The sequence below is a fragment of the Ahaetulla prasina genome, chromosome 1 (assembly GCF_028640845.1).
Source record: "Ahaetulla prasina isolate Xishuangbanna chromosome 1, ASM2864084v1, whole genome shotgun sequence".
NCBI classification, from domain to species: Eukaryota; Metazoa; Chordata; class Lepidosauria; order Squamata; family Colubridae; genus Ahaetulla; species Ahaetulla prasina.
Window position 1 is genome coordinate 300,951,551 of NC_080539.1, and position 25,782 is coordinate 300,977,332.

The 25,782-nt window shown below is 37.3% G+C and overlaps 2 protein-coding genes across 3 annotated transcripts in view; both read right to left on the reverse strand.

The window, feature by feature from the left end:
* The window catches only part of MED6 (mediator complex subunit 6), a 36,043-nt gene extending 12,994 nt beyond the window's left edge, over positions 1 to 23,049 (reverse strand). Inside the window, exons 1-8 of one of the 2 annotated variants that reach the window (XR_009152571.1) lie at positions 22,953 to 23,049; positions 17,864 to 18,023; positions 13,835 to 13,926; positions 12,221 to 12,303; positions 11,241 to 11,349; positions 10,376 to 10,491; positions 8,862 to 8,889; positions 8,111 to 8,293 (exon numbers count right to left, since the gene is read on the reverse strand). Coding sequence is in view for 1 of the 2 variants with exons in the window: in XM_058161934.1 (XP_058017917.1) it covers positions 8,163 to 8,293; positions 8,862 to 8,889; positions 10,376 to 10,491; positions 11,241 to 11,349; positions 12,221 to 12,303; positions 13,835 to 13,926; positions 17,864 to 18,023; positions 22,953 to 22,974 (741 nt within the window). In the remaining variant the exon portion in view is untranslated. Of the gene's footprint in view, positions 1 to 7,810; positions 8,294 to 8,861; positions 8,890 to 10,375; positions 10,492 to 11,240; positions 11,350 to 12,220; positions 12,304 to 13,834; positions 13,927 to 17,863; positions 18,024 to 22,952 lie in introns of those variants that run through there. The other variant, XM_058161934.1, reaches the window with a different exon arrangement.
* LOC131187544 (disintegrin and metalloproteinase domain-containing protein 20-like) lies at positions 293 to 7,070 on the reverse strand. The gene has a single exon (XM_058161930.1). The coding sequence runs from the start codon at positions 4,159 to 4,161 to the stop codon at positions 2,074 to 2,076; it is 2,088 nt and encodes a 695-aa protein (XP_058017913.1). The 5' UTR covers positions 4,162 to 7,070; the 3' UTR covers positions 293 to 2,073.
* Positions 23,050 to 25,782: the final 2,733 nt, after the last annotated feature.

Sequence of the window (25,782 nt, forward strand, 5' to 3'; positions counted from 1 at the left end):
AATAGAGCACCAGACATACAAATCATGTACAATGGTTTGTACATCAAATAAACAGATAATTAACTAAAATTTGATTATGGATGGATGCTGCATGGTCCAGGAGGCTAAGATGCATTCATAGCAAAATCTCTGGTTCAGTAATCTTTGAATAACATGTTATATACTCTGTGAAATAACCACATACCTTTTTAATTAAATCACTACTGAATAATAAAAATCTAAAGAGTGCAACAACTGAATAAGTATAAAATAATTTATTAAATAATGTGAAATAATCCCTAAAAGAAATAATTCTCATGGTTATACAATAACAAAGCACATTTGAAAGTAGTTACTGTATTATACAATGTGATAAGTAATAAATGATAGCTGGCTGAGATCCCTCTTTTAAAGATATATAGTAAACTGGGTCTGTTTTGAAGAAGTGTTATTGTTCAGATATACAAAATAATTTTTACAGGAAACTCAAGTGATAACAAATGCAGTGGTCGTGTACGGATTATGAAAGGAAATTCAAAGATAAAAGAGTGGGCAAGGCAGACTGTAAATGATACAGAATGTTTAAAATTTAGATTGCGTTTTCCTAAATAATGACAGGAATATTATATTACCCAATTCCAGAAATAATGTATTCATTTCAGATGTTTGATTGCTGAAGGAGCATTGCTGCTATTGCATATAAAACTCTGCTGGTTTGCACTTGTGTTTTCTGCAAAAACTACAGAAAAAAAATCTGAACAAACTAAATTTTTTGTCATCACAATTTTACAATAACGTGTTTATTCTCATGCTTACTAAACAGTTTCTGAATCGATGTCAATACACTGGAGTCACTACAGAATAGCAGGGTAACAATTAAGCTGCAAGCAGATTCCCAATACAGTTACACATGATTATATATCACTGAAGTCAATGGGAGTGTTGGTACGAGCACCAAACAATTTCACCACTACCTCAAATCTTGTATTAAATATATAAAACCCCACTAGAAGAAATATATTGTCAAAGGTTAACGTGGTCTGTGGTAGATTATTTATACTATGATTCTGTGCAGTATTTGATCTCGTGTTCAATACCTTTGCAAAACTCTGTAATTAAGGATACCCATACAGCTCTTGAGCAAAAAGTTCTTGGATGTGCAATTTTGAGGTATTCTTTTCTAAAGAAATGTCAGACACTAGGAGCCCAATGCTACTGCTCTTACTGTAGAGTTTAGAGCAATGTTCCTTCTGAGCAAAATGCGACCTTTGACTTTGCTACTTCATCATCTGGTCCTTTTCCCATTCACAGTATGTATACAACGATCAGCCCCAGCTGCACTTTTGCCTTTTCAAAACGGCATTTAAAATGTGCACATGTAAAGATGCATCTCATCATAATAGGCCGTTCAGATAAATCAACTGAAGATGCCATTGCAAACCTGATCTGTCTAGGTACCCATTTTACTTCTCTAAGCAGCTCTATCATTGTCCGCTTCCAATCAAATTTTACCAGCTGCATATACTTTCAAGAAATGCTTTCAAAAGTATTTGAATCCAAAATATTATGGTACCAATTTGTTAAGTACTGAGCGGGTTCAGCTTTAACAAGAACAAGAAACTTCAGTTGTTCCCTCCATACAGCACTTTTTATAGGAAGAGCCATTTAAAGTAGTGGATAAAGTTTGAATTTTTTTAGTATATTTTTATCTGATAGTTTCCCCAATAGCCTGGATTACATCCACATAGTCTGCAACGACCACCCATTTCAATAAGGAGGGGAATGAACTGCAACAGCACTCTTGTGGATATTCCCCAGTAATTATCTAAATGTTCGGGCCACCCCACATGACATTCAGACAGTCATAAGGCTTTTCATAAGACAATATGCCTAGAAAGCTACAGAGTTAAAGATGGTAAAACTATCTTTAGAGGCCAAATTGCAAGAAACAAATTGCATTATTTCCAGCACAATGCATTGAAAGGATATTTCTTATATCCTCCTAGCCTCCTAAGAGTTTATAATATCAGGCTGGACACTTGTCCTCATATTGGAATCGGAGTTATCGAAGTCTGTCATCCGACATTCAGTTTGTTATAAGATGCCAAACCCAGCTAGAAGAACTATTACAATGCCTTTAGTCCTTCTTTCACTGGCACTGCTGGGTGGAGGAGGCCCACTATCAATGCTGCCACCACTGCCTTTCTTTAGGCAGTATGGAGGAGCCCAACCAGAGTTACAATGACAATGTTTATGGGAGTTGCATATTCCTTTGTCGTGACATTTGGTTTGATTACAATCATAGTTCAGGAGGGAGACCTTGATGCAATCACCATTAATGCATATCATGCCAAGGCCACACTGCGTGCCATCTTTCACTGCTCCAACATCAACTACACCAATTCCACTTGGAGAATCTATACCCCAGCACAAATGGTTGCTAACAGGCGTTTGAATGATGGTGGTCTGCTCATTGAAATTAGGCACTTCGCCGATGTTTACACACTGGACTCTGCCGCACAAGACATTATTGTTCCAACACTTCTTATACATATTACCAGGAATAACGCCACAATTGCCAAAACGATCACCTCGAGAATTTATTGCTTTGAAGCACTCCACTGGGGCAACCAATGCTTCTTCGCCAAAGATAACTTTGCATTGCTCACTGTGAGTAGAGCATTCTCCATGATAGCAATAGCCTCCATCAGAGCACGGAGCTCCATCCTGTACATAAACATCTTCAGGACACCACTCTGAAATTCCGGTGCAGTATTCGGGAAGATCGCATATGTTAGTCCTTTCTCTACAAACTGTTCCGGCTGGAAGAAGCTGACAGTCAGCACAGCATTTTCCAAAAGCACAAGTGGCTCCTGAACGCAACATACAGTTAGACTGGCAACATGCATCTGATTCACAGTGGAACTTTGAACCACAGTCACACTGTTCTCCACTCTCTACCACCTTGTTGCCACAGTTTTTGAGGTCATACAATTTCTCATGTTCTGGCGGAATTAACAGACATTGCTTGCTACTAGTATCCATTAGCTTAGAATAACTGGTATAACTGCAGTTGCTGAACTTACTTGTGTTGCTTTGGAAGGGAGCCATAATACAAGAATGCTGTTTACAGGTGCAGGATTTCTCATCATGCTGCATACCAAGGTTATGACCCAGTTGATGAGCAAAAGTTATTGTGAAAGAAAATAAACTAGAAGTAATAAATGCCTCAACAGCAGACGCCCAGTTCGGATCACACACAGATCCAACAAACGATAATCCAAACTTAAACCCAAAATGCTTATACACAAATAAGTGGCCAACATCATGCCTTAGATGCTGGACAAGTATCGTTTTCCTCCACGTATTGAACGTGTCAAGCAATTCGTCTATGCTTTTGGCTATTGCAATGAGGTTCTTTTGTGACCATATTTCTAATCCAACCACCACCAGATGAATCCCAAGAGGCTTATACAGCGAATCTGCAAGGTGAACAATATCCAGGACTTGCCTAGTAGTGGCAGTTTCGTTTTTACCAAATTGGACATATCGTTCATGTTCTACTACAATCGCTATCTTCATGTACCTGGGGTATGTTTGCCATAGTCCGCTCAAAGCACTTTTGCTTACAATATTCTCTCTGTTCTGGATCATGGCCTCCGGGTGATTTTTGTCTTCTTCCATTACTCCACACCTGATTGGGATATCAATCCCCTTCTCTTCCAGTCTGTAGACCATGTGCTGAAAAGTAGATGTCTGCAGAGGTTCAATTTCGTAGAGCTTATTACCCACTTGCAGAAAGCCTCTGAGTCCTCCTGAGCAACTGCTGAGGGTGACTAGAGAGGAAGGCTCGTCATGTACAAAACCATAGTAAAAGCAGTCATTCTTGATGAAAGGGTAGTCCACCTCAATGTCTCCATCTTCATTGTAGGTAAAAACAGGGAAGTGTTTAGGAACGAAATTCTTCTTCTGCCTGAGGTGTACCACATGGCCTTTCCCTTCTATCTCCATTAAATAAGTAAGATCTTGGGGTTCCCGGCCTCGTCGGGGTGCCATCCTTCTTGGGATAATAACTTCGTAAGAAATGAAGGGAAACCCCTGAGGTGGTACATGACAAATGGGCTGACTCCAGAATATCCCAGAGGCAAGAACGAGACAGAAAAATCCTCTACCCAACCCCATTTCTCCCTTCAGGGGCCAAGGGAGGGGAGGCCTTGCCTCACGTTGGAGAGTGACAATGATGAAAGCAGCAAGGCGGAAGGCAGAGGATAAAAATAAAACTCCGCCGCCACCACTGTAGTGGGAGGAGGGCAGCCATGGAGCTCCCTTTGGCTGTACAGCAAACGGCTTTTTCCTGTATCTTCTTGGAGGGCATTCCAGAACTTTCAGGAAAGCCCCTCCCTCTAGTTGGCAGGCAGAGTCCAATAGGATTGATCTATTCCATCAGGTAGGCTATTTTGCCATTCCAAACCACCCTAGTCCCAAGTCACTGAAGCAGAAGCAAACTTTCAGACTCAAGTTCAATCCTGATAAGACTAACGGCTGTGTTTGTTTGGGTCCCCTGATCCAGATGTCCCATTGTTGACCCTCAGTGGCATTGCCCAGAATTCCGTATTTGAAATTTGTGTGCAAAATAGGGACCTTTACACAAGTATATCTAGTGTACCAATAAATAAAATTTATTATATTCTTTCAAATTCTTTGGTCTTACTGAAAAAAAGGAGAAAAACCCCTCCCCCCTTTTTTCCCTTAAAAGTACTAAAAACCACTTTTTTTAAAAAAAATCAAAACTTTCTATCTAATACATCTTTTTCTTTGACTTAACATTCAAGTATTCAAATCACTTCAGTATTGCATTTAGCTCCCTCCTGCCAAACTACCCTTACAGAATATTTTTTTAAAAAAACATCCTTTTTTTACAGTTTTTCTTTAAACTGGTACATCATTTTCTTTAACTTTCTCCTAATACAGGTACTCTTGAATACATTTTGAAGGCCTTTCTTTTTATCATGAGATCTTCAACCTTGTTAATGTCCTTAAAGAAAAAGTCCCAAATTTGTCTTTTTTCTCAATGTTCTTCTTTCAGTTGTGTTGAGAGATTTACATTTGGACCATAGTAGTAAAGGTGAAAGTGAAAGTTAATATCCGGTTCTTCCAAAACTGTGATAAACTCCTCTGCATTTTCAGCTCCTTGTGAAGTTGCCTCAGCAGTTTGGTAACATTCTCCACATGTTTGCATCTCAGGAGTACTTTGAGAAGATTTTTTGTCACCAGAGAACAACTGGTCAACAAATTGTTGTATTTTATTTAGAGACCTTTCAAATATGTCTCCACCATCTTGGCTTCCTCTTTTAGTCAGAATCAGAAGATTTTAGCCATCCACAGCTAGGAAGATCAAGCTACCAGTTACAATAGTAGTGAACTAAAATCACAGCTTTCAATCTTTATTTTTCTCCTTCAGCATTTTTGTTTCTTTGTTTTCTCAGCACACTTCCTTATTTGGCTTGCCTTAGCAGCCTTCTTCCTTGTTCTTAGAGACAAAAAGAAATCCCTAAAATGGTGCATACCTTCAAAAAGGTATAGCAGGCTGTTGCTAGAATGAGCCTCTTTTAAATTAGCTTAAGATAGAATAATAATCATTGAAGGTGATTAAGAAGAGGAAGGCATAACTTACTGTTCGTTTGAAAGCCCTCCCTCCCAGCTTCGAAGCTAACCCAGCATGCAGATAGCTTCGAAGTTCAACTCCAGAAACCGTTTCCGGCTTACAGTTGTATTCACAAATAATGTGTTCTTGTGCAATCTAATGTCATCCAGGACAAAGTAATTCTTTAGTCTGATTCTTTCTTTCCGAGATTAGTGTTATCATTATTCTGTATCAACAAAGTTCATTCTAAGGGATTTGTAGGCATTCTTGGCATTCTAGATCAGGCAGTCACAATGCAGAAATAGTGGTTTTCACATCTTTTCAACTAGAAGCTTGATAATGGCAGCTGTGACAAATGATGATGATTCTGCGCTGTATTCCGAATTTCTATGATCTTTTGTTCTATCTTCTGTAAAATATTCCTCTCACCTTGTCTCTAGTCGACAATAATCTTATTCCTCACCATATATACCAGTCAGTATTTTCTGGGAGTATTGCTCTGTCTTACTTTGCAATTTGTGTGTGTGTATGTGTGTGTGTGTGTGTATTCCAATGCTGTTCGTAATAACATAACTTAAAGGAAATTAATTACACAATATCTTTTTCTTTTTTTCACTCACTCAATTTTAGCCTGCTGCAATCAATCAACTCTGAACAAGTTACAACTGGAAATGTATGGGCACAGAGGCGGCCTTATTTTTCTACTCTGTAAATCTGCTATGGGGATCTTCCCATTCTCTTGAAAGTGGGAAAAGGAGATGGAAGCAATACAACATGAATTAGGAGAGTGGAAAGAGGGAAGAGGAAAAGAGAAATACAGGAAAGCAAAGTAACTAGGAGGGGGGAGGGGGGAGAAAAGTTTAGGGAAAAGTTCTGCAGGGTAAGAAAATATCAAATCATTTAAGGATAAAGTAGGGTTTTTAAGCGCTTTCTTCTTCTTTCACATTATATTTGATGCTCTTTCTTTTCAGTGGTGGAAAATTTATCACCCTAAAATATGCAGTCCCATTTTTTTTTTCTTTCTCTATAACTCAGCAAACATCAAACTCACCCTCTATTTCTGCGCTACTGTTCCAGGGGACTTCAGAATGTGTGTCATGTTCAGACATTGGGAAATATGTACCACTGAATATAGCTGTCACATTTGAATAGAGATTTATAGGGATACACTATTAGTGACCTTGAACTACTGACTCAATTTCAGATGAATCCCTCTGTCCTGTACAAGGACTTCAATCAACTCGGTTACTATGAGGGCAACAGTAAGAAAGAGAAAATACAAACATCTTTCTTAGTTCTTTGGAGAAATGCATTGCATATATTTAAGAGTATTAAATACTTCTCAGTATGATTAGCTCTTCATAATTCAAAGGGAGCGATTGATAAGAATATAGTAATAACCTTAGAATAGTTTTCTACAATCTATGACTTTCCAAATAACTTGTATTAATACCTTCTAAAATGCTCAGCCAGAAAGGTTAGAAGTCATGCTAATGCTAATCCGACACACTTGAAAATATCACATTAGTAAAGTTTGCCTATTGAGAAGCAAAATAGGATGTCTGTGAATTTGTAAATGGTATTTAAAAGGTTTTATTTTTCATAATAATATAAAAGTAGACTGGAAAGAAGTACAAATGGACAAAACATTTTTAGAATTTAAAAAAAGGAAAAACCATGTACTGTGAAAAACCAAGGAGAAAGATTAAAAATATTCTTGTCTCCATTCCCTCTTCAAAACAAATAAATATTTACAAAAATCACAGATTATAAAATTATTTTATTGACAATTACCTTACAGGATTTTTCTCTGCAAGGAGTAAGATGTTCCTAGCTAGTGTACTGAAATTACCAGAGAATAGCTACCACATAATATTCTGTACATATAAAACCTCATCCTATATTTTAAAAAAAAATACAGTAATTGAGAGAAGCTAAGCCTATGAAATATTACAATGCTCTTATTTAGCTATTGTACTTCAATATTTAGGCAAGTATCAGAATCATGGGCATTTTTTCCCACACCCATGCATAAGCTGTTCAAAAAATAAACTGAAAAGGGAAAAATCACCAATGATTAATACGATAACCCAAGGTGCAGGAAAGAAGATTTAAAAAAATCTTCTATCTCAATTTGAATTTAATCTTAGCGAAAAAGTAGAAATTCAGAAAAAGAACTCTCTCTGAACTGGTGTAATTAATTTATTTGGAAAAGACCTGACAGAACAATAGAGCCACACACTCTTTATGAAAGATTAAGACGTTTCAGACTCCAAGAAGACATTGATAAAAAGTATGAGATTACAATTTGAAAATATCAGAGGCTAAAACAGTCCTCAAAAGATTCACAAAGCACAATTTAGTCTCGAACACAAAAACAGGTCATTCCATCCTGAAAGTTGCTGTAAGTTTGTAACATGAAAAAAAAAATACATTTTGGAAATGTCACAGTTCACTGTCCCATTTTTAAATAGCTAACTTATTTACCTCTGTTTCTTCACCAAGTCCTCACTAGTTATGAATGTCATTTTCCCTTCTGTCATTGTAATCTCATTCGTTTCTCTGGTGGCCCTTTAGTAGTAGTACTCTGTTGTGTGGTCTTTGCAGCTTCCTTCTCCTCTTGTTTTATAGCTTCAGGTGCTGGCTCTGATTCTTTCTTAATCTGATCCACTGGGAAAAAATAAACCATATTAAGTCTAATTCTAATAGACTTACATGTCTCATTATCAGTACCATGAGATATTTCCTAATGCTAGAACTTCATTGAAAGAATCACCTCGATTTTTAGCAGTAAGTACCAGGAACAAACTCTGTTCCCTTGCCCTATATCTAAAACTAAACAGTTTCATTTAGCAGAGCAATGCAGAAACAACAGTTACAGGAAGAAAAGAACCTTTATTTATTTATTTTTTCCAATTTTCAAGTGGTCTTCCCTTAACCTAAAACCAGAATTGCAATTCAAAATTGCCAGAATACCAAGACTGCTGGAATTGCTACATGCAGATTTTCTTTTCCTGTGAGAAAATCATAAATTCCTGCTCTTTGGATGGCATAAAGGGGGGAAAAGATTGAAGGTTTGGAATTCTTTAGGATCCAAGTTACATAAATTCTATACGCATAAAATGATATGCATAATGACCAAATTGGACAAAACTATCTTCTCAAGAGCCTGCATTAAATCTAATAATATACTTTTGCTGGATTTGGTCTCATTTAAAAACACTAACTAAATTCTTACCTGGGACTGGTTTTTCTCCAGATTTTTGCTGTGAATAAAGAGAAAAACCAAGTCATTAATAAAAAATGCACATCTTTTTGGTATAGATATAAGATTGCATTCTTTTACTGAACATTGCCCAAATGGAGAATAAGAAATGTTGGTTGTAATCTATCTAGTATAACTGGATTCAAGATTAACATAGCAAGTCACACATATGGTTGCCGCTTAGAAAATGGATTTTATTTCTATTGCCTAAGAAGCATGACCAGAACTAATGAGTTCAATTACAATAAAGTCAGTTTAGGATAAATGTCAGAAAAAACTTTCTAATTTTACAAGCTAGCTGCCAGTGGAACAGGCTATTACATTAGGTGATGAGTTCTCATTGCTGGAAGCCTACTCAAAATATTGTAATCTGGGATGGATGGCAGAGCAAAAAAATGTTTCACATTATTATAGAATTGGATTCATCTAATTTCCTGTTCAGTACCGATTCCCCTACAGCAGGGGTAGTCAACCTTTTATCCCTACCGCTCACTTTTGTATCTCTGTTAGTAGTAAAATTTTCTAACTGCCCACCGGTTCCATAGTAACGCGCTGTGTATTATCGTCTGTGCATGACTCTCGCACATCGTGGATTGGGTTGGTGGGGGGGACGCTGGCTACCATCTCTGCTTGTCTGTTACAGCTGGGTGGTGTGCGCGAGCTATTCTGGGACGAGGGTCTTTTGTCTTCAATTGCACTATAGTGCCATTTAGTTTCACTTAGGTAACGTGAACTAAACTTATGCATGGGCGATCGAAATATTATATTTTCAGAAATTTAAATTGTCACGTGGAATTTTATGAAAACCTAATGAAAATGTTTTTAAATAATGCTATGAAATTTTTTTAAAAAATCAATTAAATTTAAAAAAAGAAAAGTGCTTCCGTATTGGATAAAACTCCTACTGCCCACCATGAAAGCTGGAATGTCCACTAGTGGGCGGTAGGGACCAGGTTGACTACCACTGCCCTAGAGCATCTGACAGGATCTAAATTGGATAGGAGGTTACATAACTTTTAAGATTCCTTTCAACTCTAAAATTCTATGAAATATTTTTCTGCTATGCTCTTCATCTATTTGGTCATTTATGAATGTGAACAATGTAATTTCAGTACCACATCCTGATTTGAAGCTCAGCTGAAAAGGATCCAGATAATAATTTTTTTGAGGTCCCTTCAGAGTTGCAAAGTGGATGTTTTTTCAACAACCTTCTCTTTTTAGGTTGGAGACAGGATGAAAATTCTTCAGAACTGCTGAATCCAAGAATGTTGGGAGTTTTTTGCTCCCTCCCAGGTCATCTTCTCCACAGCCTGAAGATCCCATCCAGTTCTTTGGGAACAACAGTCTCAAACTCTTTTCATGCTAAATTACCACATCAGTCAAACTCAAACAACCTGAAAAGCCAGAGTCCAGCTCAGAGCAGGTCTTGAACAGTTTTGACAAAGTATCTCATTGTAGCAAATAGTAGTTTACTATCTGACTGTTACCTGCACAAATTTAGGGGGAAATTTTTTTCTCAGATCTAGAAGTAATGCATCAACACGTTGCCTCTGGAAAATAGAGCTTGGTTCCTCCTTCTTCTTTGTTTTTGGTTTGGCTTTATCTGAAAATAAAATTACGATCATAATGAAAGTGAACCAACTTTTTGATACCATAATTTATAGGCGTAAGGGGAAATTAATTCTAGTTATTTAGAAATGAAAGTCAGATGGATGTTTTTGGTATTCTGCAATTCAGGTAAAATAGGTATGGCTTTGATCAGTTTGTATTGCTACAAGGAAAAAAAATAGTATTTGGCAGAAGATAATAATTATCTGATAATTAGCTGAGAATACATTTTAAAACAGTAAGTACTAATGGAAGAACCTGACACCATACACAAAAATATTATACTGATACATGATATTTCTGGAATAAGAGCCAATGTCATTTAGTAATTAAAATATTGGATTAGAAGCAGGGAGGCCCAGATTCTAAATCAACCTTAAGCATAGAAATCCGTTGGGTGATCTTAAGAGAGACACTTCCTTTCAGAACTAATTAGGCTCTGTTATAACCCAGCCCAAAAAAAAAAAATCTCCCTTCCTCCATGCACTGACACTTTTGCTAGGTGATCTAGGCAAGCACGGAGCAAAAAACCCAGAACCTGCAATCAAATGGGGAAAATGTAGTGAAGAACACCATGGCATTTCCTGGAATACTTTACTCATTCTATATTCTATTGTTTTAAATATATAAAGTGACAGCAACATTAACTGAATTTCACTGAAATATACAGACCAAGGCCAATCACATAATTCTTAAGGAAAAGGGAAAGATAAAATTTGAAATCTGAAGTCCCAGATATCTTACCTCGTTCCTCTTGATCTTTGAAATGCCACCAATAACCTTTGGAAGGGTGATAGCGACAATAAGACATAGCTTCCTCAAAAGCTGACTGGATTCCATGTACTGCAGTGAGCTGAACAATATAAATTTGTAAGAAAATACGTGATTTCTCTCGTTGTACAGTACTTCAGCCAGCCAAATGGGCTGAGTCACAACGTATATTTTTCACACATAACTCAATATTCTAAGCTTTGTTTTGATACAATTTCCAATTATGTCATTGCAAATGAGAATGCAAGTTGGGCAAGTCAATATAAAAGGAGCAAAGAGAGCAATATGCTAACCTTCCCTTCAGTAAAGGAAATAACAGACATGAGGTAAACTAAGAGTGATAATCTGCCTTCAGACTAACTTTATATAGTCTGATCTAGTTTTAAAGTTTCAGTACAGTACAAGAGCTCAGTACAGACCTCTGACAAGACCTATCTAACCATCCCTGCTACATCTAAAGGAAAAGAGAAAAAAGGATACAAAAAAAAAAGTGAGGGAAAATGTTTTCAGACAAATAGGTGTATGTATTCATTATGACCCTGATTTCATATAACATGCAGTCTCAGAAACCGTCTCTGGAAGGATCAATGAAATAAAGGATCAATGATTACTTATTCATATTTTAAAAAGATTTACATGGCCAGACACCAACTTTAGCTGATTCACTGTAGTGATAAAATTAAAGACAAAGAAGCCAGGGTCTGATCCACAATCTCATATCCATCCAATCGTATAATACTCATGCTCCAACTTCACACTGACACAGTGCCTGTGGGAAAAGCCAACCTTTTAAAATCTTTTCATTTTTCTCCCTTTGCTTACATTTTTATAGACTTTTTTTTCAGAAAAATAAAACTTTCAGAGGCTTAAATTAGAACAAAGAACCAGAAACCAAACCAAATTTTTGTGGGCATTTCTTTTAGTCTAATAAAACAAGTGTCACAGAAACTTACCACTCTTGAGTTTACAACTGACCCTAAGTCAGGTGCCTGATAAATTACTCCAGCAATAATGTAATAATCAGCCAATGGGATAACTTTAAAAGAAGCATAGCATTAGTCAACCAATCCATTCTAGATATATAATAGCTTCAATTGCTTAATTTATTGCATAAAACAGTAAAGAAATTGAAATATAGCTAGATTACAAGAATATTTAAAGCCTACATCCTCAGTAGATTTACTTTTATGGGCATGTATTTAAAACTACTTCAGTGTAATAAAACAGTAATATATAAATTCTCCAACTTCTGCTTCCACTAATCAGATGCAGAAATAATTGGCCTTCCACTTCAAAAGTATTATAGTGATAAGACATTTAAAATGCAGAAAGATTGAACAAACATGGCCAGATAAAATCTTAACTATAATAACATCAGATAAAATCTTAACCATAATAAGATACCAGTGTAATCCAAAAAGAGAAATAGCTTGAAGACAAAGCTCATTTTGTTATCCATATTGCATTTTACCACAAGAGGGCATTTCCTTATTGCAAAAAAAATAAGGTTAGCCTCAAAGACAGCTTCCAAAACTATCCACATATCCTCCAAGGCAAATACTATTATTTCAAATTGGGTTAGATAGTAGGAGGTAATGAAAACCTTTTTTTTTTTAGAACAAGCTGTTATTGGTTTTTTAGTTCCCCCCCTACACACATACATGATTTATGAACAGAGTATTGGCCATATCGTATCTTATACAATTCAATATATTCAAATATATTTTACTTAGTAAACAATTTTTGCCAGTATGTTCTTTTTTCATAATTTTTATTCATTTCCTAATATTTCCTTGTTCATTTCATTAAATCACATCTTCTTTCGCCCTCAAGTTCTAATTTCTCCATTTTTATTAGTGTTCATTCTCTTTCATTTTTTTTAACTATTTCAAATTTTTTTCCTAATATATTCAAATATATTCGGGGTTGCCTTTCTTCCATTTCATCTTTTCCTTTTCACAGCAATCCTTTCTTCTCTTCTCACTCCTGAGGTAATGAAAATCTAACACTTTTACAGCACCCCAGGGTTTTTTTTAAACTATTTTAAGTAACATTCAAGAAGAAGACATAACAATACAAATTATCAGAATGAATACCACTGATTCTGGTTCTATTTCTTCTTCTATTGACATAATCAAAAGGAGGAACTTCCTTGCTCAAAAATAGGAATATATTTGCTCAGAATGTATGCAGTCTGTCCCGACAAACAAGTAGGTAGGGCTGTGAGGCAAGATGGAAGCACTGGAGAATAACATACAATGTTACTTTAGATTTACAGAATCACAGAACCGAAAGAGGTAATTTAGGCCATTGTAAAACCCAGTGCTCCATGCAAAATGAAAAGGGACACATAGTCCACCACTCTATATGGAAGTAGTATTCCTGCACAAGGAAAATCTGTATCAATGGCAAGATTCCACAACCTAGAGAGCATCCAGATGTTTGGATTTCAGCTCCCCAAATTCTCCAGCCATATTAAAAAAACAAACAAACTTGGAATTGGTCTGTCTGAAGAACATGCAGACTGGAAAAGTCATTCTAAATAGGACAGCTGTCTACAGCCTTACCTTGTGTTGGGTTCTGTCTTTGCTGCTTGCGGATGATGAAGAGGATTGGTTCTTGTGCATGGAGAAGAATATATTCTACTCCAACCATTTGACTGAAAGATAAAAAGGACAGAGCGAAATCTAGAGACAGAAAACAGTCGCAGACGCTATAAACACTGAAATTATAAGCTATTTTAGTGTAGAGAAAAAAGAATGGTCCCTTTTTGAAAACAGCTAATCTAGAAATCATTTAAGTGGTAAGTTATTTCTTCCTTCCCACACACCCCATAGCTCTTAATAATGAATGGGGATTTATATTAATACAGCTTTAATAAATTTATCAACTGCTGATCATCTTCCCACTCGCCCCCGGCATATAAATAGGTGAAAGACGGTGATTTAAAAGCATATTGATTTAAATTACTGGCATTAATCTTTAATATCAGGAAACAGAAACTGTAATGCTATTCAAAAATCTCAAATATGATTGGAAAAATGAAAAAGAAACGACTCAATTAAGAAGTTTCAGGATGTACAAAAAAGAAATTAGCAACTTTAATAGGAAGCAAATTAAAGGAGTAAAAAGAATAGGAGCAAACCTAGAAGGCCTGGGAAGATCCTGAATAACTATTTACTAACGAGAAAATGGTACTTTAGAAAGCAGCCTTTCCAATGCAAAAAAGGAATAGTACATGTTAAGCTTTAGCCTCACAGAAATGTGGCTTCTAAGTAATAATAATAATAATAACAACAACAACAACAACAACAGAGTTGGAAGGAACCTTGGAGGCCTTCTAGTCCAACCAGGGGGGCCCAGCAGGAAACCCTACACCATCTCAGACAGATGGTTATCCAACATTTTCTTAAAAATTTCCAGTGTTGGAGAATTCACAAGGCAAGTCGTTCCACTTATTAATTGTTCTAACTGTCAGTAAATTTCTCCTTAGTTCTAAGCTGCTTTTTTCCTTGATCAGTTTCCACCCATTGCTTCTTGTTCTACCCTCAGGTGCTTAAAGTCATTCCTTAATTTATAGTTTCCACTAGAAACGTATAGTAAGACTATGCAGCAGTCAAAATTTCATAGTGTGGCAATGATTAAAGAGACTCTCCTCATTCCATAGTCACAAAGAAACACAAGACAGTTAGATAAAATGATCTACCGCAAAGAATTAGAAAGCCATACATGTCAGCGTTCCAGAACCACCACCCCAAGTAAAAACTCCAAAGCAAGCATCTTTCAAAGTTCAATTTACTAGGATAGGTAAACTGGCACATCTAAGAAAACCTGAATCTGAGAGGTCCGGGTTTTCCCTCAGTAAATTGAAGCCCCCAAAACCAACCCCTGACTACACAGTCGATCACATGCTTCAATCGCCAACTGTCCCATCTTGAAACAGCACTCCGACCACTCCTTCTCCAGATGCAGGATCGGCCTGACCTTGACCGACAGGAAGAATGCTATTATGTCTAAAGACAACCCCTCTACTAAATCGCCCCTCCTACTTTCCCACATGAGAAAGTGGCAGCACAGAAGCTTCCAGCCTAATATGGCTTCCAAAGCTGACAATACATATGAAGAAAGGCTCGATCTAAGAGAACTCTGGAATCTCGCCCAATAAAGAAATTAATCCCCATCTTAAATCCTAGGTCTTTCCTTAAATTTTCTGAATCAACAGCAATTTGGCTGCTTTGAGGATTTGCCCCATGTTTACAAAAGGGCTTTCTCATATTGGAGATGCCAGCCTCACCCAGCTTCAAACTTCAGTAACTACAATGGTATCAACACTGTGTCAGCTTTGGAAGCCATATTAGGTTGGAAGCTGCCAAGCTGCCACCTTCTCATGTGTGGGAAAGTAAGAGGGGGGATTTATTTGAGGGTTTTGTATTTAGACAAAATAGCATTCTTCCCGTCAGTCAAAGGTCAGGCTGAGCCTGCATCTGGAGGAGTGGTTGGACTGCTGTCTGGAGATGGAACGGATGGTGATTGGAGCATGTGATCAACTGAGGAGTGAAGGGATGGTTTGGGGGGTTTTGATTTACTGAGGGAAAACCCAGAACTCTCAGATTTGGATTTTCCCAAGATGTGCCAGTATACCTACTCTAATAAATGGAACTTTGAGAAAATGCTTGCCTCAGAGTTTTTAATTGGAGCAGAGAGTTTTCTGGAACGCTGACAAACTGTTGGTTTTGTTTTCAGTTTTGGTTAAGAAGCTATGCTGAATCAAGATTAGTTGATGTCAAAATATTTATTTAATGATTAATTAAACCTATATGCTATGCATCTTGTCTAAAGGAGACTCCAGGCAGCTTACAGTCATAAAAACAGCTCTGGTGGAGCAGAGCTTGGAATGCAGTAGAGATATAGTCCTCGACTTATGACCGCAATTTAATCCAAAATCTGTGGCATAGCGAGACAATTGTTACTTGAGTTTTTTCCCATTTTATGATCTTAGTAGCAAGGTTGTTAAATGAATCTGGCTTCCCCATTGATTTTTCTTGTCAGGTGGTTGCAAAAGGTGCTCAAATGACCCTGGGAAACTGCAATGGTCATAATTATGAACCAGTTGCCAAGCACCTGAATTTTGATCACGTGACCATAAGGATGTTGCAACAGTGGTATGTGTGAAAAACAATTATGTCCCTTTTTTCAGTGCCATTATAACTTTGCATTATCAATAAATGAATTCTTGTAAGTCGAGGACTACTGCTATTGCAGGCTAACTCTGCCACAGTCTGGAGTTCGATCCTGACAGGCTCGAAATTGATTCAGCCTTTCATCCTTCTGAGGTCAATAAAATGAGGACCCAGATTGTTGGTGGCAATATGATGACATTTGTAAACCACACAGAGAGTGCTGTAAAGCAGGGGTCCCCAACCTCCGGTCCGTAGACTGGCACTGGGCCAGGGCATACCAGAAACCGGGCTGCACAAACAAAGAAAGCCCCATTCGTGGGAGACCCCCTCCGATCCATGGAAAAATCTGTCTCCACAGAACCATTCCCTGGTGCCAAAAAGTTTGGGAGCCACTGCTGTAAAGTACTATGTATAAAGCACTATATACAACTAAGCGTTATTGCTAAGTGCTAAAAACAAGATAAAACATTAAAACGTAAAAACAATAAATATTAACACTAAACTGATTTAAAATTGAGATGATGGAAAGGAAGAAAGCAAGATATAGAAGCATTTGAGTTAAAAACAATTTTGCTCTGAGTAGAAAATAATTTATCAAATATAGATATAACAAATTAATTACAAACAAAAACAGAAGTTTAGATTTGGCATAATATGGCTTAATGTTTGTCCTCTAATCTCTGGCCACTAACATGTCAGAAGGTTGGTTTTGTTTTGTTTTTTGTGGTTGTTTTTTTGTTTAGCAGTGGAATGAATATTCTATATCAGGGGTGTCAAACCCAACTGCATCGGGGGCCACATCATGTCATATCGGGATGTTTTTTGCCTTTGCAGAGCTGAGGTCGGTGTGGCCTGCGCAGGCTGTATCCGGCCCACGAGTCACCAGTTTGACAGGCCTATTCTAGATCCTTCATAACTGCTTTACAGATTTAAGATAGATACATTTTTTAAAAATATTGTTAAACTGTTAAACTTAAAAAACACTAAATAATTTAATTTGATTTAAAATGAGCCTGTTAAATTAACTGCATTTTAATAATTCATCCTATTCACTGATTCAATTGATAAACAAAATAAGCTTCACTCATCTGTTTAGTTTGCCTTTAAATTATGGCACATACACATCCCATTTTATTTTCATGGGTGAACTTTAAAAACCTTTGGTTTATTCTTTCATAAAAGGCAAATCTGTAGCTTAGACCAGCAATTGGAACCGGAATTGCATTGCCAAGCAATGCATCATAAAGCATAATGTCACATGGCCACATCATAACTCTGAACAGTCACTGAACAAATGGATGTAATCTCAGGACTATCTGCATTATGCCACATATTTCTTTTCTTAACATCTTAGTTGATATTATGACATCATTTCTTCCTGAAAGCTAAAAAACTAATAATACTACATCAACTTACTTCAAGTGGTCCAAGGTTAGCCTTTGCATTTTGACCATTTCATTGTTGCATGTTCGATCATAGAATGGATTACTGCGTTCTGAGAAATAGTCCAATACACTCCCACTGTTTAATATTGGAATCCATGAACTATCAACCCAGGAAATTCCCAGCAGATTATCTATAAGAGTAAAATAATGTGCAAGGGAGAAGTAAAGTAAGAGGAGAAAAGAGAAAAACATAGTTTCGCGTTCAGAAAAACCAATGACAGTAAAAAAAAAAAACTCAGTTTAACCAACCTGAGATATCCAGTGCAAAAACTTATATATTAATGACATCAGTCCCAAAATAATACAATAAATTATCTCTTTAAGATGAAGATCTATACTTTACTCACTGAAGCATCTTTAAACAATACTGCATATTTAAAGTAAAACATTTAAACTATCATTTTAAACTATCATTTACAAATTTTTGTTTTAGCCCCAAGGCACACAAAACAGAAACTTGCTGAGACGAATACTGGATAAGAAGTCTCCTAAGAAACTTGCATTTGAGGTCTTGAGTCCTATGAGTTCTCAGTAAAAAACAAACAATGCATCAAAGTGATAAATAATATCACAGCAGAAATCTTTAAGCAAAGAAAACAAATTCAAAGCCACACTATCACTCCATCACCTATACCAGTGTTGGCGAACCTTTGATGTCACCACGTGCTGGCCTGCATGCCGAAAGTGGCACATGAAACCATTCTGCGAGGTATGCGCAGACCCGCTGGCCTTCACATGTGGGGCAGTGGTCCTTCGCGCATGTCGGCACCCGAACACCAGCATGGAGGTGCAATGTCAACCTGGAAGTTCAGGTGCCGGCCTGCACATGGGTGACTGAACGCTGCTCTTTCGGGTTCCACTGCTCCCGCATGCACAACGGCCAGCTGACCAGCGTGTGTGTGAACACAGGAACATGGAATAGGAGCCAGTGAGGCTGCACATTCTTTGCAGGATGGTTTTGCATGCTGCTTCCGGCACACATGCCATAGGTTCGCCGACACTGACTTATACCAATATACTTAGAATATTATTTCACTCCAATGGTTTCTATGTGTTGTGTCTCGTCCCGTCCACAGCCGGGGCCTTCTTATCTGCTTCCGAACACGGAGGAATGTCCTAGTATGCCTCCCAGCCCCAGCCCTGGCTCCATGCCCAGACAGGCTGAAGAGGAGGAAGTATCTCCAGCCCCCAGCTCTGGCTCCATGCCCAGGCAAATGAAGCAACTAGACCCCTCCCCCTCCTCCACAGCATGTGAGCCTGAGGGAGGTCAATTGCCAACAGCTGCAGACTGGAGTGACCCTCGCGTCAGAAGACTTGATAGACAGAGGCAACAGAAGGAAGGGAGGGGCAGGCCTGGATAAGTGCTGAGTCATGGAGCCACATCCCATGGCCTATATAAAGGACCTGCTTTCTGGCATTCTCTGAGTCAGGCAAAGTCTAAACATATCTTGCTGAAGTCACTTTCTGGTCTCCTGCCTGCCCTGAGGACTTTAATAGGACTTTGGCAGAGCTGCAGAGGCACGCCTGATTCGGATTTCCCTGACCCGGCCGTCAGCGGAGGAGTGGGACACGACACTATGTCCAACAGGATGCCATAAGAAGATATAAGAAAAATATGGTACTGAGAATTTTTAGCTTATAAAAATGATAGTAGTGAATATGATAAAGGTTTATAAATGTGACTATTGTTTAGACAGATTTTCTTTCTTTTCCTATAACACCTGAATTCAGAATATAGTTAGTCCTTGACTTATGACCATAATAGAGCCCAACATTTCTGTTGCTAAGCGAAACATTTAAGTGAACTTTGTCCCATTTTTATCTTTCTTACCACAGTTGTTAAGTGAATCACTACAGTTGTTAAGTTGTTAGGACGGTGGTTAAGTGAATCTGGTTTCCACATTAACTTTGCTCATCAGAAGATTGCAAAAAGTGGTCACATAACCCTAGGATACTGCAACTATCATAAGTCAGTTGCCAATCCTTTGAATTTTGATCACAAGACCTTGGGGATGGCTACAGTGTGAAAGCATGACTGATAGGGACAAAAGAACACAAGAAGGGAAGAAATGGGGTGATCCAAAGTAAATGTAGAGTGGCTGGCAGTACTTTATATAAGTTACGTCTCATAGGTCTACAGATGGATCTCCTTCCCTTCTCCATATTTGTTATATTTGTTTAATTCCGCCAAGCTCTTTGGAAGCTTCAAATAACATGATATTCCTAAAATGTTACATATAGCAGATAAAATTCAGGTATTGCATTATGATAGTCTAGTAGCATCACATATCTCCGGGCAATTGCTATATAAAAGATTAAGGTACATGATAGTTAAGGCCATTTGAAATCTAAAAAAATACAATTTCATGAGATTTTTAATTGAAAAAAATATTCTTAATATATATAGAAAAAAAGAATACAGAAGTGTTCTAATTCAATTTAAGATATTTTAGCATTATTATTACCTTTAAACTTTTAAATGTATATTTTCTTTTATGTACTCCGAGCATATGCACCAAGACAAATTCCTTGTGTGTCCAATCACATTTGGCCAATAAAGAATTCTAAACCCAGGATTCTCCTAGCAATTATTTTACAGCAGATTCTTGACAGGGAAGTTTTGAACCAACTTGAAATCCAGCCTGTGATATATGGTTGCATAAAATATGCATATGCTGCTTCAGAAATCTTTTAGAAAGCAAAACCCAGATGGCTAGGAAGCCATGCTTAATGCAGCATAAATAGGTCTATGAATAATACATGTGCTGCTCTCTAGCTCTTGGAAGACATCAGACAATCATATGTAAATATATCTGCTCCATTCCTTTCTATGAAAACAGTTTTTTTTTTTTACTGGGGTAAATTACTTCTTAAAAGTAATTAAAATAAACATTACAGAAGCATCCAAGCTAGGATGGCTTAACAGAAACTTCCACTGACATTTTTTTAGTAAACCGTACACTTATGTGACATCACTCTTTCATGGGCTACATTGGTTACTCAGGTAAACCAACCATAATGGTTTATGTAGAGATGGTTTTACTATCTTTTTTTTTGTCATGGTCATTAAGTGAACCCATGTTTTGCTCTGGGCTGGTTTTGCTGAAAACTGAAAGTAAACAGCGGGTTTTGGCAAAAACATTGTAAACATGTGATTGTGGGTAAATATGACCTGGCTGCTAAGTCTCCAATGTGCAGTCATGTGACTCCAGAACTACAGAAACTTCAAATCCAGGTCATAAATATTCCCTAGGTAAGTCCATCATAACTTTGAATGGTCACTAAGCAACCTGTTATAAGTCTAGAACTACTTGTAGTTGGGTTCCTGGGTACAATTCAAGGTACTATTTATTGTCTATCAAGTTCTTCAAGGATCAGGGCATGGATGTTTAAGGGATCATCCTTACATAATTACATCTGCTATCCTGTAAGATCTAGCATGGTGGGCATGATCGGCTTCCAATATCAAACAATGACACCCTGTAGGAACCCAGAGACATTCCTTTTCTGTCACTGCTCTGGAGTAGATCCCCCCCCCACCCGCCCACACATCTCTGGTCTGTTTGGGCCTCATTCTGCTAAACAGAAGTTTGATATTCTGAAACAGAAATACAGGATCAGATTAATAATAACCAATAAGTATCAGCTGTGTTTTTCTTTAAGGGTTGCTTTTGATTATTTCTGAACTCTACTTAAAAGCATTTATGACTTGCACTAAATTACAAAAAAACCAAATTTAAAATTAATTCTAGCTTGACCTTGGAATATGTAAAAAATATGGTTTTTTTCAGACCTGAAGGTCTGTCTTTTCTGTCACTATAGTTTTTGTATAGTAGCTGTTAATAGTGAGTGATCTGATCAATTGACTTTCTTTCCCTTTTCACTGCTACAAAACTGGAAGAAATTTCTCTTCTTTATAGAGTCGAAGTTTGACAGATGCCTTGATTGTATGTTTTGATTCTCAATTACAAAAACTGGTTTCACCTAATCTAACCATGGTTTGTTTTAATCATAGTATGAACAAGCTATGGTGACTTGATTCACATATATACTTCATAATTTTTTCTTCATGAAAAACTTGAGAGTTGGATTTAAAAACACATTTTGGCTTAGACACTGTATTTCCTAAAGTTATAACAATTTATCTCTATCAGTTTCATGCATATTGATTTCATATCTATTTTAAACATGATATAAAATAGATATGCTTATCCAAGAAGTTAACCAATTATTTAATTGGCATAACATTTTGCAGCACTAGAAAAACTTCAACCAAACTGATTATTCAGGAGAAATTTAATAGTATATAAATAGTAAAACAATACAACTACTACATAGGTGTTTCATTAACATCTAACACGTTTTAAAAAATTAAAATAGTTCCTGTTTTAAGACTCTATAATCTGCTGTGTAACTGTCTCACTCATCCAAGTGGCTCCTGAAACTGAACCCGACACTTCAAAGCATGAACATTTATTTAAATGATTATAGTAAAGTATTACAAGTCTGATCTTCTCATTTTGATTCATGTGCAATCTTTATCTAATTACCAGACTAGAAAATTTATATACAATTGCTATATTCACAAATCAAGCCTACACGTCATTTGTTCAGAAGAAAACTAGCGTAACAGGATTTGTCTGTACAATTTTGCTGACCAATATTAGTCAGGCTGCACGACTAATTACTACGGCGTCTCCCCCTCCCAAATACTGGAGATTTGAAATCGGAAAGAAATCTGAATGGATCTGAACATCTGAAGCTCCTCCGGTCCAGAAGCTACCCTGGTTCTTCTATGTCTTAAAATAGATTTAAGCTGCGAATATCCTACAATCACTGGATAGTCGGGAGAAGTTGACGTTTTGTGGCTTTCGACGCAGTTCATGAAAACACTCCATGCCTCTGATGGAAGCGGACAATAAATAGCCCAGGAAAACGTGCTTTGGAAAAATACTAAAATAGATAAGTAACTAAGCAAGCAAGCTCATCGTCCCAGTTTCGTAGGGATCGTCCCTGTTTATACCTAAGTACCAGGCAGCTAAACTACCCGCTTCCAATACCTCTTATGTCGACCGCCGCCATGATTCACCTCCGCGCGTCGCAGCCACTCTCTACTTGACGCGAAACGATGATCTCTGCAAACCATAGAGAAACGGCGCTTAGACCGATCAAAAGGGAGAAACAGCGCTTTCCTAGACTGGAAGGGGAAAGGTGGGGGGGGGGGAAAACCCGCCTGCAGCGCATGCGTATTCATTGCTTCATGTGTCCAGGCAACCGCAGAATATGGTACGGTTTCTATAGGAACGCTCGCCTCGGAGCGTAATCAAGACTTGATTCAAAAAACGGGTTTCAAATCAAGACGCTATGAAAGATTTTCATTGTAGTTCTCAGGAAGTGCTGGGCCTTAGAGAATGATGATAAAGACTTAGATTCCAAAGTAAAGTGACCGAAGTATATCGTTTATTGAAATCTTGGTAATTAAGCCTCATCTCACCTCTGTACCTACTTTAGATGGATAGGAGAGCAACTCCCATCATTTCCTACCCACCAAGCACAGCTACGAATCTTAACAATATCTGGAAGTGGGGAAGTCGTCCCATTGTAACTAATCATGATATACACTTGGTATGACTTTGATCAACCAATTTAAATGTTTTTGTAAAATTAATTACATTGTGCAATTGGTTAGGTGGATGCAAACAAACTATTTAATGTTCATCGGCTTTTTCATGTTGCAAAATTCCTGGGCCAAGGAAGTTCAAGTTACCTGATTATTGTGAATGGGCAGTAAAACAATGATATTCTCAAAGGCTAATAACAACCAGCATGGGGAACAATGGTTAGCAAAATATGTGGATGTAGGGCTTCTTAATTAGCTCCTCTCATTTCCTTTAGATGCATGCTTCTCAGAAATATTATCTGTCTTCATTGTATGGGGTCAGGGGTGAAATCCAGCAGGTTCTGACAGGTTCTGGAAAACCAATAATGGAAATTTTGAGGAATTCGGAGAACCGGCAAATACCACCTCTGGCTGGCCCCAGAGTGGGGTGGGAATGGAGATTTTGCAACATCTTTTCTCCAGGAGTGGGGAGGGAATGGGGATTTTGCAGTATCCTTCCCCTGGAGTGGGGTGGGAATGGAGATTTTGCAATATACTTCCCCCAGGAGTGGGGAAGGAATGGGATTTTGCAGTATCCTTCCCCTGCCATGCCCACCAAGCCACACCATGCCCACAGAAGCAGTAGTAAAAAAAATTGGATTTCACCACTGTATAGGGTCCTTAGTTCTCTCCGAGTTAGGTGGGTTTTTTGTAGATGTTTCATTACCAAACTAGGTAACAGATTAATAGTTGAACTCTGACCTATAAATAATCTCATCTATCAGCATCTACATTGCATTTACATATTGTCTATAAGGTACATCCTTATACACTGAATTGCAGGCTTATAGAATAGAATTTTTATTGGCCAAGTGTGATTGGACACAAGGAATTTGTCTTGGTGCATATGCTCTCAGTATACATAAAAGAAAAGATACCTTCATCAAGGTACAACACTTACAACTCTTAATGATAGTCATAGGATACAAATTTAACACTTAATGATAGTCATAGGCTACAAATAAGCAATCAGGAGACAATATCAGTTATATGTTCAATATATGTTCAATAAAGTTGGAAAAGCAAACTATTAAACAAATGTTCCTCCTGTTCCATATTTTATTATTGACTTTCCTATCAATCTCTGTTATCAGAGCAGAGTGCTTTACATGTAACTAATTCCAGCAACTCCTGGTAAATTGGCCTCAACAGGCAGAACAACCTGTCAAGTATTTCTGGTCTTAGAAACTAAACATAGTGTAATTGGCCAGAGAATACAACAGCTGTCATCTAGACTAGGAAGCCCCCCCACTCAAAAAAAAATGGGGAAAAAGATAAAGATACATTTTTGTATTCCTGGCAAGAAAACTAAGTGAATGAATTCATGAACTAATCAGGATTTGAGACTGACTTGAAGTTACCTTTTGTACTATAAAACTTATTAAAGATTTTTACCTCCTGGGGAAACTCCTCCAGGACTACCAGTATATAGCGGGTATTCAGGAGAACAATACTCTACAGAGATTATGTAATTTCTCTTATTGCTAAGGGAAATGAGATGGCCCAATATTTGAGCTAAGCTTGTATAAGGATTAAGGACTATCAAAGATAGTTAAAGTAAAACCCAATGGAAATATCTATGCAAATACTACCACAGAAGGCCATGCAATCATAATTACAAAACACAAATATTAGTTTTGCCTAACCAATAGAAATTTAAATATTCCTGAGCAACATGCCATAATTTACTGTGTTTACACATCTTTAACCATGGTTTGCCTTGCTGTGGTTTGCTGAATAAATTAGCATTTTAATTGGCTAGGAACAGATAAACAGACAAGGTTGGTTCAAATACATTTAACCCAAATCAAACAAGCCACATGATTTAGCATGTTGTATAAACTCAGTCAACATCTGTCCATAATATACTGAATTATGGTCTTTTGAAACAAAAGGTATCACAGGAACCCAATCAATTATAATTTATTCGAAGAATTTTGTTTAAGAAACTGAAGTCATCTTGTGAACATAGGCATTCTGTCTATGTTAGCAGAATATAATTATAAATATGAAAATCTGAACTGAAAGTCATTTTGAGCAACAGTAATTAACAACTATTGATTCTAACGTGCCTTTTAAATTTTACTTCTGTTCTAGTATTGTTAACAATAATTGGATCAATAGATTTTTACCATGAGATAATCCCTGTTTGAATATTGTTAAAAGCTTCATTTGCATAGCTAACTTCCTGGTGATTTGGCATCAGATCTACAAACCAAGAATAACCTCAG

Bases quoted from the DNA above. Each gene is read 5' to 3' on its own strand.
- LOC131187544 (XM_058161930.1), bottom strand. From the start codon at position 4,161: ATGGGGTTGGGTAGAGGATTTTTCTGTCTCGTTCTTGCCTCTGGGATA.